Source organism: Anopheles gambiae, chromosome 3 (genome assembly GCF_943734735.2).
Source record: "Anopheles gambiae chromosome 3, idAnoGambNW_F1_1, whole genome shotgun sequence".
Lineage (NCBI taxonomy): Eukaryota > Metazoa > Arthropoda > Insecta > Diptera > Culicidae > Anopheles > Anopheles gambiae.
Genome location: NC_064602.1, coordinates 58,535,003 through 58,549,849, shown reverse-complemented (window position 1 = coordinate 58,549,849; position 14,847 = coordinate 58,535,003). Strand labels below are relative to the sequence as shown.

At 40.5% G+C, this 14,847-nt stretch overlaps 3 protein-coding genes across 4 annotated transcripts; 1 reads left to right on the top strand and 2 right to left on the bottom strand.

The window, feature by feature from the left end:
* Positions 1–147: 147 nt before the first annotated feature.
* On the bottom strand, positions 148–3,912 carry LOC4577849 (senecionine N-oxygenase). Its single transcript, XM_061657095.1, has 3 exons — positions 3,660–3,912; positions 1,090–1,648; positions 148–1,027 (listed from the first exon to the last, which is right to left on the bottom strand). Exons 1-3 carry the CDS (start codon positions 3,672–3,674, stop codon positions 324–326), a joined length of 1,278 nt encoding a protein of 425 aa, XP_061513079.1. The 5' UTR covers positions 3,675–3,912; the 3' UTR covers positions 148–323.
* A 2,825-nt stretch (positions 3,913–6,737) lies between these two features.
* On the top strand, positions 6,738–12,086 carry LOC1272651 (kinesin-like protein Klp68D). 2 transcript variants are annotated; one of them, XM_311552.5, is made up of 4 exons: positions 6,738–6,970; positions 7,579–7,766; positions 7,837–9,541; positions 9,634–12,086. In XM_311552.5, the coding sequence occupies exons 1-4, from the start codon at positions 6,935–6,937 to the stop codon at positions 10,159–10,161; spliced, it is 2,457 nt and encodes an 818-aa protein (XP_311552.5). In that variant the 5' UTR covers positions 6,738–6,934; the 3' UTR covers positions 10,162–12,086. The 2 variants fall into 2 exon arrangements, with proteins under 2 accessions (XP_311552.5, XP_061513073.1); XM_061657089.1 differs by lacking the exon at positions 6,738–6,970 and adding an exon at positions 7,090–7,292.
* Positions 12,087–12,093: 7 nt separating this feature from the next.
* On the bottom strand, positions 12,094–12,904 carry LOC3291081 (N-terminal Xaa-Pro-Lys N-methyltransferase 1). The gene has a single exon (XM_559058.4). The coding sequence runs from the start codon at positions 12,902–12,904 to the stop codon at positions 12,107–12,109; it is 798 nt and encodes a 265-aa protein (XP_559058.4). The 3' UTR covers positions 12,094–12,106.
* Positions 12,905–14,847: the final 1,943 nt, after the last annotated feature.

The following is a 14,847-nucleotide window of genomic DNA, read 5'->3' as shown; positions in this document are numbered from 1 at the left end:
TGTTTTGATTAAACGCTACAAAGGAAATAATAAATTTTCGATAAGCTTCTAGAAGTTTAATTTAAGTTAGTTGTCTCTATATCTAGCTCTATTATATTACATTTGCCAAGTTTGTGTTTCGGAACGGTAGAGTAAACAACTGTTTAGTTTTAGAGCTAAAATTATGCTATATTTGGTTCGTGTTTTTCTATTACGTCCCTCTCCACCTAAGATGTACTGATTGTTTGCTGGTATCTTATTCTATAATAAATCACATTATCTCTAACATTGTTGTGTTTATCAATAGGTCGCCCTAGTGTACCTTTTTTTACCCACCAACCGCTCTAGTTAACCTTCACAAACGTTTCATCGTCTACTAACCGAAATTTATCGTTTCGGAAATTCACCAAATCTTCCGAGTAACGCATCGCACTGATCTTATGGAGCTTCTTGATCACTGGCTTGATCGGGTCGATTTCAGCAGTCTGCGCTAGATCATCGTAGTAACGATCCTCTACCGGGCCCATCATATGTGCTTGCCGTTTCTTCAAACCGCGCTTCCAACGTTCTTCCATCTCAGCAGCCGTATCGGCACTCATCTCCTCCTGGGTGGGCAGAGTTTTGGCACCGCTGAAAAATTTAAGACAAAACCGTGCCTGCAAGTCCATCATCTGCGCCGCGCACACGTAGAATGGAAGTCCAATGAATGCCATCGTAGGGTAGCGGATGTTAATGCAGTGCTTGTACAGCGGCTGCACGTAGTTTTCCTCAACCGTGATGCCACAATCGACGCTTAAGAATGGGAAGGTGTACTTGTAACCGGTGCTGTAGCAGATGACACTAAAGTCTTCACTGGTACCGTCAGCATATTCAACGCCGGTTACGGTAAGCCTTGTTACGTCCGGCTTCAATGTCACATTGCTCGGAAACACCGTTTGGGGCTTATCCTTCAAATGGTGGCTCAAAGTAACACGGATCGCTTTCTTAGAGATCTCATATGCCATATCCATTCCTGACGGGCCCGCTCCGATAACGAGAACTGTTTCACCTGTAATATATAGAATTTTGAATGAACTATTTTGAGCCTTTGTACACGTTTCTCTGTTATACCTTCAAACGGTTCGTTGCTGCGATAATCGTGACTGTGCATCTGTTTGCCCCGGAATACGCTCATACCGGGATACTTTGGTAAATTAGGCGTATGGTAGTGTCCATTACACACGAGCACGTAATCGAACGTTAGCGTCAGCAGCTGATCGTTCGGACAGTCGCGTACAATCACTTCCCATCCTTTCTCATCAATCGTCGGCTTCACCCGCACTACGTAGTGGCTGAAGCGAATGTGCTCCAAAATTCCATACGATTCGGCAAATTGCTGAAAGAAGGTTAACATATCCTCCGCTGGGATGTAAGAACTTTCTTGTTCTGGTATGGGAAAGTCCGGATAGCCCATGATCTCCTTCGGCAGATTAGTTTTCAATCCTTTGTACATACTAGAGTGCACGTCGATACCGTATTCGTTTTTGCCCGTTGCCTCATTAAACACCCAGGTTCCGCCGAGCTGTTTGCCCATCTCAAACACGGTAACAATTCCACCTGCTTGCAATGCATGCCGCGCAGCACAAAGCCCAGCGGTGCCCGCTCCGATAACGCAAAAGGTTCGTTTGGTCTGGGTAAGATGAAATAACAAAAAAAAGATAAAGTAATTAAATTTAACTGAAAACAGGTTGATAGGTTTCTTAGTTACTGATAACCTGTGTTTCGAAAGTAGATTAAACCAGTTTTAATGTCGCAAAACAAATTAAACAAATTAATTTAAACAAATTATCAAACAATAAGAGGAAGAAATGGGAAAGGATTGAGGCGTTTCCCCCTGATTCAAGAAGTCCATGTAATTGCGGTGTTTGCTGTGTGTTGTATTTGAACGACATCCGTGGATGCTTGACCTACAAGTTTTGTTCCGTATTCTTCGCTTTTCAAGGTCCAGTGCACGATCAATGCGCAGGTCAGAGTGCTTCAGCTATTAGCCTACATGACGTGTGCTCTCATTGTGCGGTGGGTGCCCGTGCGGATGCGTGCAGCTCACTTCCTTAATCATTCGCTTAGTAGCACATAACACTGAAGCTGATAAGTGAAAGCCATGCGATGAATTCCTCACTGGATGCGAAGATTCGAGCAACAGGGGCCTGTACTGCACAAAGTACAGTAACGTGTTAGCGTAGAATCGTCATGAATGGATAGTAACAGTACCATCGCTCATGCTCCAGTAAAGGGCAATGTTCACCAAAAAAATATTAACCGATCCCTCATTAAACACTGCGTCTTAGGTTATCGGTTCCGGACTAACAATCCAGCGGCACGAGCATTGCCTCTGTTGCTATGTTTCAGGTAGCATAACCGGATTTGCTGATAAGCAGCTGTCAGTGCTGTGGAAATCGGTACCCCATCTTTCCGAAACCCCATTCAGGCAAGACTTGAATGGTTCGACCACACGCAAGGCAGAATCATCGGGGATGTGTAAAGAAATGCATGTGCAACGCTAAACGAAAAAAAAAATACGAAATTTATCGAACAGACACAACAGTTGCGATAACAACGCCTTTCATTATCTATTACAAAGGAAATCCTAAACTTGATCCTTTGCTAATGAATTTTGTACTGAAAAGGGAATTCAAACGCTTAAGTCGTTCCACCGCGAAGGCTCTCGAAAACCGAAGAATAGATAACAAATGTGTCATCGTACTGTGTTTCTGTGCAAAACTGTCTTCTTACAGGATGGCTGACGCCAATTGTATTAACGAAACGGATTTGTTAACTAGACGATATCATGATACCATGTCAAATATAAGTTTACATAATTGGGAACGTACGTCAGTCGCTAAGACACGTCGCACATAGCGTGAAACGTACAAAAATATTACCATATTATATTAAAATAATTTAATAAAAAAACCTAGCTGTAAAAATCGTAAAACAATTTTAAATAAAATAAATGAAAGACTTCTACCTACTCACTCGACAACTGTTATCAATTACGTGTAATCGTAAAAGCAGTGTTATGTTAAGTATGCCCTATTTACAGAGTAAACTATCAATAGACATAGTTTTTTGTTAATACAGTAGTTTTGAACGCTCCCAAAACGACATTCAAACATAAGCATTGCTATTGAGTACCAAAAGCCAACTTATGATAAATCATGCAAACTAAAATGCATTCATTGGTTGAATTTTAACTATAAAGTTTAACGGTCATGTAAATGAAATTCAACAATAGTCCAGACCAGGGAAATAAACTGAAACAAATGATCACTGTCGCTTCTTGTCCTTTAGATTTCTAGCTGTTTATATTCACTACCGCCAAATACCGCTTGATAACAGTTCATGAAACACGTGCAGTAAAGTAATGCAGAACACTATCGCAGATCAAGTAATTTGACGATGTGAATTGTTAAACACGAAGGTACGTTCCACTCCTCATACTATACTAATCAAAGTTTGCCACATCCTCTAACCGTCGAATGATGAAATCCGACTTTCAATCGATTATGTAGCCGATGACGAAATTGATTGCACTCCTTTTAACGATCGAGGTCAGACCGAAGAGATGTTTTCATCTCCCACCTCTACCATTGTTAGTACTGAGTAGTCCATATGCCACATCACACCATTCACCAACTCACCTTTTCCATCACCATAGTTATAACAATCTATGAAAATTCGCTTAATTATCACAATATGTGTCGCAAATAACAACTGTTTCACACCAAGACTTCAACTGTGAAGTGCACTTTTGAGCGCTGCGATCGAAAAATAGCAGATCGTTCTTTACCGTTCCACCACCGCTGCTATACTGCCGTCCTTACACAGAGCCTTATTTATATTATGCTCCCGGTCGTGTCGATTTTCCATCCATATCTGTGAGGCTTCCGATCTGATCTATTGTAGTAGTATTTTTTACGCTCACAATTTACCTCGCGTGTTCATGGGTTTGACGCCGGTAGTAAAGCTCGTAGAAGAATGTCGTTCATGCACATACACACAACCTCCCCCCCCACTCCCACTCCCCTCCTCTCCTACACACTCACACACACAACTGAGTAGATGGATGCATTCTAAATGATTGATATGTTTGAGACAATTGCACCGATCGTTGATTTGTCATCTTTCTAAGGGGCTTTCCAAATAGGGTAAATTATTCTCAAAACGAAGAATTTTTTAGCTGAGCACGTCATTCAAAATTTCCAGCTGCGATGTAACTGTTTAATCACTAATGGTTTTTTTTTTATTTATTTGGTACACTTATAGTTGGTCGCAGTGTCGCAGTACAGCAGGGGACATGATCATACGTTGTGAATCATGATTAGCGCATGATACGAATGCACTATATTAAATTGATTTTTTTTAATGTAGGTAACATTTTAATAAGAAAGTATTTTAATTAACTGTATAAAAATAAGATGTTTTTTTTTTCATTGTTTGTGCTCTGATTCGTTTTCCAATGAAATCAACACATCAAAGTTGATTTCATTGGAAAAAGAATCAGAGCACAATAGATGGAAGTTCAACTATTAAAACTATTCCATCGGCTTTATTCTACGGCAATACGGTCTCTTTGGATCGTTCATCCTAAAAAACATAAAAAAAGAATTTTACTACACTATAATAAAAGGGGTTTTTTATTTAAAAGGTACGGTCGCAATAAGGCAAAGCCGTCCTTCCTGAAAAAGAAAATATAATTATTAAAACATAGAGTATTTTCACATACTCTTCAAATGAAACAATGAATCATCATAGCTGTATAAAAAAATAAATATTATATGATTGTGTATTAATTAGAAAATTGCGCGTTAGCTTCCTCGATCGTGTTCTAGAGGATTTTGTTTTGCTTTGTTTGTATAAGTTGCTTTGTTTGAACGAAGCAAATGTGGTTAGCAATGGTTTTGTTTGTACAACCGTCGCCAACAAATATTTACGATTGTTTTGATAGTGTCGATTTCATTTCGTTTTTATTGTACCTGTGAATAGTTTTTAATTATTATTATTATCGATGATTTTCCTGCGTGATATCCCTGAACCATTTGTTTAGGGGATAGTTGGCGATGATTGGTGCATAAGGATAGGTAAATAGGGGAGGAAAATTGATTTTTAACATCCAAGTTTAAATTGAAATACAGGATGTACGACGCGTAGATAGAAGAAGCAACTTGGGAATCGAAGCATAGACGCGATAAGATGTTTAGCAATTTGATATAACGTCATTGTACATTCAGATGATCAGCGTCTTGAGAGGTGTCCACTCGCGGCTTGAACCAATGACGGGCATGTTGTAAAGCCGTGCGTATTGACGACTGTACCACGAGACCGACGCAAATGAGGCGTGGTGAATCGATATTATGCAAAAGGATTGTTGAAATAGCAATGAGTATTTATTTGTATTATTATTGTATTATTGTACAAACTCAAGTAGTTAGGTGTATACAAGAATTATTCTTTGTACATTGCGTTAGGTATTTTACAACAGCGTATAATTTTCCGTATAAAAAAACTACAGTAGAACGTCGATTATCTAAGGACGGATTAACCGGTGGAAGGCTTAATAAATTTCTCAGCTGTGCAATCGTAGCGGATATTTGCTTCGATATTCAAGAGCAGCTTTTTTGTGCAGCTATCTACTGTCTAGAGATATTTTCGAATCTCATTTTTGTTCGTGAGCAGTTGTTAAACCTATAGTTATTAATTAAAATAGCATTTTTATCGATTGATTAATCGAATGACTCAAAGTAAACTGTTAGAAAAACGAGTGAATGCTATCATTTCACATACCTGTACACACCTAAAAGAAAAAATCTGCTTTCAGTTTTTTGTTTTACCTAACGTTTACTTGTTCTCTTCAATAAAATTCACGACACTTTCATAGATCAGTTGTTAATGTCAGCGGGGAATAATGGTCTTGTAGAAGCATCCTTTATTTCTATCAGGTAATCGGATCGTCATAGTTTTCCGTTTTGTCTATAGTACAGACTTCTTATTCTTCTTCTTATCGGCGCAACAACCTACGCGGTCATGCCCGCCTATTTCGGATGTCATGACACTTGAAATGCCACGTAGTCTTGCTATGGCTCATGTGAGATTTGAACCCACAACGAGCATAATGTTAAGTCGTGCGAATAGACGACTGTACCACGGGACCGCCATCGGGACAAAATTAGAGACATTGTTTAATTTACTGCTATATTTATCTACTTCTAAGTCCGGACGGATAGATAATGTCTGCGAGGATTAAAAAATTAATACTGCAATAAAGCCAACTTTTTGTAGAAAACCCCCGAATGTTTGATAAATTAAAAAGATAATCATGTTATTTCTTAACATTTTTTATTATGAGGGCTTAATTATGCCATAATTAATAATAATTAATATTTATAACTTATTCTTGTTTTTTTTTAATCTAATTTGTTCTTCATCTTTTGGCCAGGTAGTCCAGTAAAATTTATTCTGGACAATAAGTGTGAAAACTTTATTTGATCATTTAATTATCATAAGCAATATCCACCATCATCTTTAACATCTCCATTATTTTGATGAATGATGAACACCGATCGCAAACCATGCTTAAACCGTTATTATTGCAATTTTGAATTGGTCTAATTAATTTGGTGGATATTATACCAGTCCGATCTATGCAGTATTTGACGTTTCTCGATTGCTGCCGAAGTTTGACAGTACCGTTTGCTGGTGGTGTGCGTAAATTACGGACAGTGTACAGCTCTGTGTATTGTTGTGAATGTGTACGTAGGAACATACAGGGAGCAGACAAATAACTTTTCGTTGCTAATCGATAACGCAAACAAATCTTTTCCATCACAGAATGGGCCATTCCATGTGAAAAGCAGAGTTGTGGGTGAAAAATTCAGGTGCTTTTGTTTCAATTTGGGTGCAATATTAAGAAATTACAATGGATCGTACCATCAAAACCAGAAGTAACCTATCGGTAGGTTGAAAGCATTAGTTGTGAAAGTATGGATGTTTTTCCTTGAACCGTCCATGTTTCCTTGAAAGGGGTGGTATGGCATCATCGTTTGCATTTGGAGATCGCTTGGTTGTTGGAGTTGTTTTATTGCATTCATTCAAAATCGCTCCGAGATGTGCGTTGGGGTTGGTGTGTAATCTCTGCGTCACTGTCTGCTCGCTTTGTATGATTTCGGGCATAGAAGAACAGGAAACGGGGAACTGTTGCACAATTCCATTCTGTTTATTGAACCGTCTAGTCCAGGTGGGCTAGATTAATCATGCACGCCTCCATCCCGCGGAAGGTGTGTTTTTGAAACGAACATACAGGGGTCCTATAAGGGGGCCTCCTGAGCCCGTGAGCAACATAGTGGAGCAAAAGAGAGGCACCGTCGTGGTGAATCGAAGTGTGACTAAAAGCTATTAAAATCGAAAGTGTCGAAATGCTCATGCGAGACGCACTAAAACGCAACGTAACCGATGGTGCCAATTTCACGTGATGGATAGTCGTATTTTTGGCTAATTTCATGCAAACGTGTTGTGTAAATATATTGTTCTAATTATTATGCTTTGCTTCCTGCATTTGTCTAGAACACAAAAAATGAATGTGTCCAGGTGGTGGTACGATGCCGGCCGCTGAACAACAAGGAATTGACTGGAAACTTCCAAAAAGTGGTCGACGTTTTTCCTAGTCGAGGTGTCATCGAAATCCTGAACTGCAATGAAGCTTCGAGAGAAAACAAAAAGATGTTTACGTACGATGCTGTGTACGATTGTCTGTAAGTATAGTATCCTCCATACATCACATGCGTTGCAAACCTAACAAAGAAGATTTACACCCCGTTTTAGCTCTACCCAGCAAACGATCTACGACGAAGTGGTACGTCCGCTGGTTTCATCCGTTATGGAAGGATTCAATGGGTGTGTCTTTGCGTACGGTCAGACTGGCACGGGCAAAACGCACACGATGGAGGGCATCAAAAACGATCCCGAGCAAAAGGGTATCATACCACGGGCGTTCGAGCAGGTATGGGCACACATAAATCGCGCACAGAACATGAACTTCCTGGTGGCAGTTTCGTATTTGGAAATTTACATGGAGGAATTGCGCGATCTGTTAAAACCGAACTCAACCTCCTCGCTGGAACTGCGCGAGCGGGATGGCGGTATCGTGGTCCCGAACTTGCACTCCGTGCTGTGCAAAAGCGTCGAGGACATGCTGCACGTGATGCACCAGGGCAACAAAAACCGTACGGTCGGGTTCACCAACATGAACGAGCACAGTTCCCGTTCACATGCGATTTTTCTGATTAAGATTGAAATGTGTGAAGCGGGGTCGACTCTAGTCAAAGTGGGCAAGCTGAATCTGATCGATCTGGCCGGCAGTGAACGGCAGTCGAAGACGGGTGCAACTGCGGAACGGCTGAAGGAAGCAAGCAAAATCAACCGGGCGCTCTCATCGCTGGGCAATGTAATTTCGGCGCTGGCAGAAAAATCTCCCCACGTCCCGTACCGCGACTCAAAGCTGACGCGCTTGCTTCAGGATTCGCTGGGAGGCAATTCAAAGACTATCATGATAGCGAACATTGGTCCCTCCGAGTTCAATTACAACGAGACGCTGACCACGCTACGATACGCTCATCGGGCCAAGACGATCGAAAACAAACCGGTGAAGAACGAAGACCCGCAGGATACTAAGCTGCGCGAGTACCAGAACGAGATAGCGGAACTGCGTAAGCTTATCAGCGAAAGGCAGAAGCGGGAAAGAACGGTACACAGGGAGAAGAAGGCTAAAAAGAAAGCGACGCGTGTCAAGCGCGAACCGAGCCTGACGCAATCAGATGAGAAATCTGACTCGGAGGTCGAGGAGGAGGAAGACTGTGAGAAGGAGAACGAGCAGGATTTCAACGAGCTGGACACAAAAGCCAAAGAAGAGCTGATGAAGGAACGCGAAGCAACCGCAGCATTGGCCTCAAAGCTCCAAGAGCTAGAGGGGCAACTAGTCAAGGGTGGCAAGAATATATTGGACACATACACCGAGCGGCAGTTTGAGTTGGAGAAAAAGCTGTCTGAAATTGCGGAACGAAAGAAGAGGGAAATCGAAATGCAGCAACAGCTGGAACTGCAAGAAGAATCTACGATGGAAATTCGCGAAACGTTTACCTCGCTCCAGCAGGAGGTAGAACTGAAGACGCGTAAGCTAAAGAAGTGCTATGCCAAATGTATGGCACTGAAGCAGGAGCTACAGGACACCCGCGATGAGCATAACCGAGATAGGCGTGAGCTGGAAATGACACAGAATGAGCTGATCAAGGAGCTGAAACGTTTGTTGCTAATCATTGACAACTTTGTACCGGCTGAGGTGAAGTCACGATTATACACGCAGGCCAAGTACGACGACGAGGCCGAAGAATGGTTCCTTAATGGAAGCATGATGCTGAACAACCACCAAATGCTGACACGCCCAGTCGCTGATCCGAGCCGAAGACGACCGATGAGTGAGTATGCTCTGCAGATGATTAAAACGAAGTCTAGCGATGCAATCCGCTATAAGGTAAGTGTGTGTGTGCGCGCTACAAAACTATCCTTATGGAATGTCATGAAAACCAGAGATGAACAATATTTTGTATTTTTTGTATTTTGTAGGGAGAGAACATACTTGACTACGAGCTGGACATGCCACTCAGAACAACTTACGAATACTCGAATCCGAAAGTGTCGGCTTCATTGCAAGCGGTCCTGGCAGAAGCAATGCAAACCGAGGATGATATCGACATCACCGATCAGTCAAACTATGCGAGCATGATGAAGATGCGTCTCGATCAGATCACCAAGCGAAACGTGCAGGAACACGCAGCAAGTGCTACAACAGGTAGTGCTGCCGGAAGTAGTGGTATCATGGGCGGCAGTACTGGCAGCGTGGCAGGTGTGAATGGCTCGACTGGAAGTGTCCATATTGGCAGCGGAATAATGACCGCTGGTGGTAGTAGCACTAGCCGTGCCCGGTCCTCGGTATACAACCGTGGCAAATCAGCGGCCCCTGCATTCGGTGCGCACTCGGCGGCACCGGTAAAGAAAGTATCCACGTCGGCGCTTACGTCAAGCAGCCATGGAGGCACCGGTGCAGGAGCGGGCCATATGTTCCCGAAAGCACGCGGTCTCATACCAAAGTAGAGACTGCGCCACGGTGAAACTGAAGTACTCATCTAGATATCACCATCGTCATCATCCATCATCAAAACATAGAACGGATCATCGTTTAATCCCTCAATCTAAGAATATGATAGATGATCTCGCTTTGCTATGCTTTAGTGCTTCAAGTGGTATTACTGTGTCTGAACGTACTCCAGCTGTCGGAGTATCGACTCAAGTTTCCCACAATTATTTTGTTTAGTTTGCACGAAACGACGGATGAAAGATGATTGCAGGAAAGTTTCACTCACGCGCGCGCTTGTAACATTACACAAAACTAGTAATATGACACTGAAAAAAAGGTTTGAAAATACTCGAAACAAGGATATAAAAAAACGGAATGAACGGTACTGTACAAGGTATCTTGCAAAAGTATTGCACAGTAAGAGATTGCCGAACAAAGTTAAGCCAAAACAGCTGTGTGAAAGGAAGCAGAAAACGGTCGATTGGTATTGGAAGAAAATATGAGCGAAACATCATACGCAATTCAATTTAATCAAAATGAAACTAAATCGTAAACTATGGCAATGTAAGATTGCGCAAAAGACGCCACTGTGTTATGTTGGAAAGGTATTAAGAAAAGCTGTGCCTAGGAATATTGTTATTTTACGTTTCTTTTCTTAATCTCTTAATTTTGGGACAACTAATTCGTTCAAATCACTAAACGTAATACGTGTTGTTTGTATTCCGATTAGGATATCAACCTATTTATGTTAGTTACTTAATATTTAGTTCTAATTGGTGTTGATTTCAGTCGGCTTTGTATTGTGGAAAGTGTTAAACCCCTTGGTTTGATTTAGTTTACTTTTAAGTTACTAATATTTGGTATCGGTTATGTTTACAATGCAAAAAGATTATTATGTTTTTTGTTTGTTCATTTGTGTTACTCCATGTCCTGTGTGTTTGATGTTTTCATTGTAAATAAGTTCAGCTATTTTGTGCGCGATTTCCGCTGTACTTTCGAAGAAATAGTAAACAATTGTGTAATTTTGTTATTTTTTGTGAATTTGTTGGAATCATGTTTTTGTGTGAAGTATGTTTTCTTTTGTTTTTTTTGTAGCCATTGTTAAGTTGTATGTATTTCAGCAAAGGAGCCGTACCTTTATATCCACCGAGAATAGAAAGCGTATTTCTGTCAAATTACAGTAAACATTTTTGATTGATTTTGGAAAGGAGTGTTGTAGTTGACTCACTTTACCACCAAGGCTGGATAAAAACTGTCACATGTAGTGCAACAAAGGCTTTTAAAAATTGATCTATATGTGCTGATATTCTTCACAATCACGATATCAGCTACTAACTAAAGGTGTGAGCATTCAAGAATAGAAGGAACGATGTTGTAGGTGTAGCTCCCCAGACTTTAGCTCACTGGGTGCGATTAGTTTATGATACGGTATCTTGCATTACGGCAACATACGCTATTTTAATGTGATTACTTTCCTTAGGACATCAACCTTGAATTCATAACTGAATGCTATTGAAACTTTGTCGGCTCGTTCAATCCTCCCTTTAACCTTAAAAATGCACCAACGAACCTTTGAATTTTATGTTAACCATTCACTTTTGATACATGCTCCTTCTGAATACTAGTTGGATTTCCTTGCGGAGATTAATTCAATCCTATCTCATATGCAAGGTCATTTTTCTAAAGATCACAATGCATGCAATGTTGTGAATTGCTTTGAGAGTTTGGCAGGGTAACTGATGATATGATGAAAAAAACAAGTGAAACAGTGTAGCAAAATAAAGATAATAGTGTGCATGATGTTTGTAAGCTTTTTCAGGGGTTTCTCTGGATGCTGGTTTTACTGGGGGTAAACTACGGAATTATGGTTATGATCAAAGGATAGGGAAATAAAAAGAACGTATTATTCAAAATATAAAGAAAGCACTAAACGATATCTAAAGACAGAGTTCACGGGCAATTTTAGTTCTTTATTATAGGCCTTAGCGCCAACATGTACACGGGATAGAGTTCTTTGGGAAAGCTTGTTTGACGTTGCTCCTTGACGACGCGCATATTACCTTGCTTTAGCAGTTGTTTCATCTGTAACAATGGTCTTGTAACTGATGAATCGGTTCGGTCCACGTCTACTACATTGCTCGTCGTAAAATTTTCCTTTATCACTATCATTCCTCCGCGGGCGAGTCCTTTCGCACAACGAACAAAAAATTGGACCGCGTCTTCATCCGTCAGGTGGCCCAGTACCCACTGTGCCCAGATTATATCGTATCGTCCTTCCTCCGGGATGAAGTCTTGCAATCCTGAGTTGAATACAGTTCCCAATTTTGAGGTAAAGTCTGCTAATTCCTTACGAGCAGTTTCGCAGAAGTGCTCATCCTGCTCGACCAGATCCACTTGGTCAAACCATGGCAGAAGTAGGTTTTTGCTGATTCTACCGATGCCGGCACCACAGTCCAAGGCCCATTTGCGTCCGGGAGCGGGTTTTTGTTTGTAGAGCTGCTTTAGAAACTGTTCCGAGCCACGAATATCGATGAACGATATACTGCCGAATCCGCCTAGCATCCCATCTACCGTGGGAGACACATTCGACCAGTATTTTTTAGCGTTATTGTAATAACTAGTACTATCCGTCAGAAGATCATCTAAGTCTGAGTATTCTGGATCGTTTCGACTTTGATCGTTGTTTTCAGCTGGTACTGCAGGAATATTAATTTCGGTGGAACTATCCATGCAGTTTTCGTCACTCTTCTGCGATGCCATGGGACTAAGATATAAGGAACACTTGGTTGATTGGGTGTAGAAATTATTATCTAACGGCGGGTCTTTTTTGCTATTAATTTGTACAAACACGAGGTAGCGGCGTTAGTATTGTTATTCTCACAGAAAGAAAAACGAAAAACCAAAGGCGAGTTTGTTTGTTCGATGCGTTGTTGGTTTTCAAACCTACTTGAACGAATGCCGAACCCGTCTTAACACGGTTGTAAACGAACGTGACAGCCGACTTGATGTAAAAAAAAATAAAACAAACAAACATACAAGCTGTCTCCGAAATACGTTATTCATCTTTTGAATGCTGTGTAAAATTTGGCCATTACTTTGGGCAAACAAGGTAATTATTTTGGACTTGATAATTGATCAATCAAATCAGTACCATTTGCTAAAAGAACTATAAAATTTAGAAAACCGCGTCTCCGAATCCGCGTATTCGAGATATCGCCTAACACGAGGGCTACCTGTATTGTTCAATCACGCAGAGTGGCCAGAATTACCTTCTTTTCTTTAATTTCTATTTTTTGTTGTTCTTTGTAGCGGAATTTGGGGAAAGTGTGCCATACGGGGCAAGAGTGCCACCAAGCATTTTTCCTTAAAAACCTTAGTTTAATGATCAATTGTGAATACAATTGGTTGCTTTCCAATGACTAAGTATACTGAGCCGAATTTCATATAGACCAATCGACATTTACCATTGTTTTGAACTGATTTATGTTGATTTTCAAAATTGAGCAGAATATTATATTTTTTTAATCCAACCAACTAAGCTCTCAAAAATTATGCGAACAATCAACCGAGAAAATATTTACACCACCGTATAGCTGAGAAAATATGAAATTTTTTGTGGGGTTAGTTGAAAAAAAGTTTCTTTTTGTCACTGAAAAATTCAATTTCAAAAAAGTTACAACTTTTGGGGCAAAAGAGCCATCTCTATTTGGGGCAAGTGTGCCACCATCTTTCATAGGCGCGAGCTGTCAAAAATGTAAACATTGTTGTAGCGTTCAGCGGTACGGTGCGCTTTTACGAGCGGATTCTACTCCGGAAAAACAGACCAGCAACAACCCATATTGCGAAACAGTTTGTGATGAAAAGGGGTTCATTGGTGACTCAAGACATGTAGGAATACATACACTAGTGGTACAAACGTAATAATTTCAAATTATCTAAGAAATACGGTTATTTTAACTAGGTGGCCGTCTTGCCCCATACGAGTGGCCGTCTTGCCCCATAGCCCAAAAAACAACGTCTTTTTGGACCCTTTTTAAAACGCTACAAAAATTGTTTTGTTTGCACTTTTTTCAAGCGAAACTCATTTATAAGTGAGGAAATAGATGTAAAATGGTTATGAGATTTAAATCGGCTTTTTAAAACACGTTTTAGTGAGTTATAACTTGAAATGCTTAAGGTGGCAAACTTGCCCCAAATTCCGCTATTTTTGGTTATTCATGGCTCGGTGAAAGAGTCCAGCTTCTTGAGCCTTCTTGTGCATTCTCAGTACTGTTCCTCGATTGTAAATTAAATTTCCATCCTTTCCATCTGTTGGTGGGATAGCTTATACAGTGGAGCTTAATCTGTAATGCAGCTTTATCTGCCCTCTGCACTGTTATATGGTTTCACTTGAAAATATCCCATATAACCAAAAATGCCAAAGCAGCTAATTTAGGTATAATAAAGATCGATCTTAAAGCGATCGCTACTTGAATTCGCCTTTTGCAATAGATAAGGTAGCCTTCTAAATAGCGCCTAAGCAGCTTCCTTATGCTACATTGCAGGGGATTATTTTTCCTTGTGTGTAATGCACAAGCAAGTGTTCATCATTGAAATAAAAAACACAAAATATTTTTGTTTGTGTGCATGTTTATCAGGGAATTGGAAATATTCAAAACGTTGACACAAATTTAAATAATTTAGCTATAGAGTTCTATTCTATT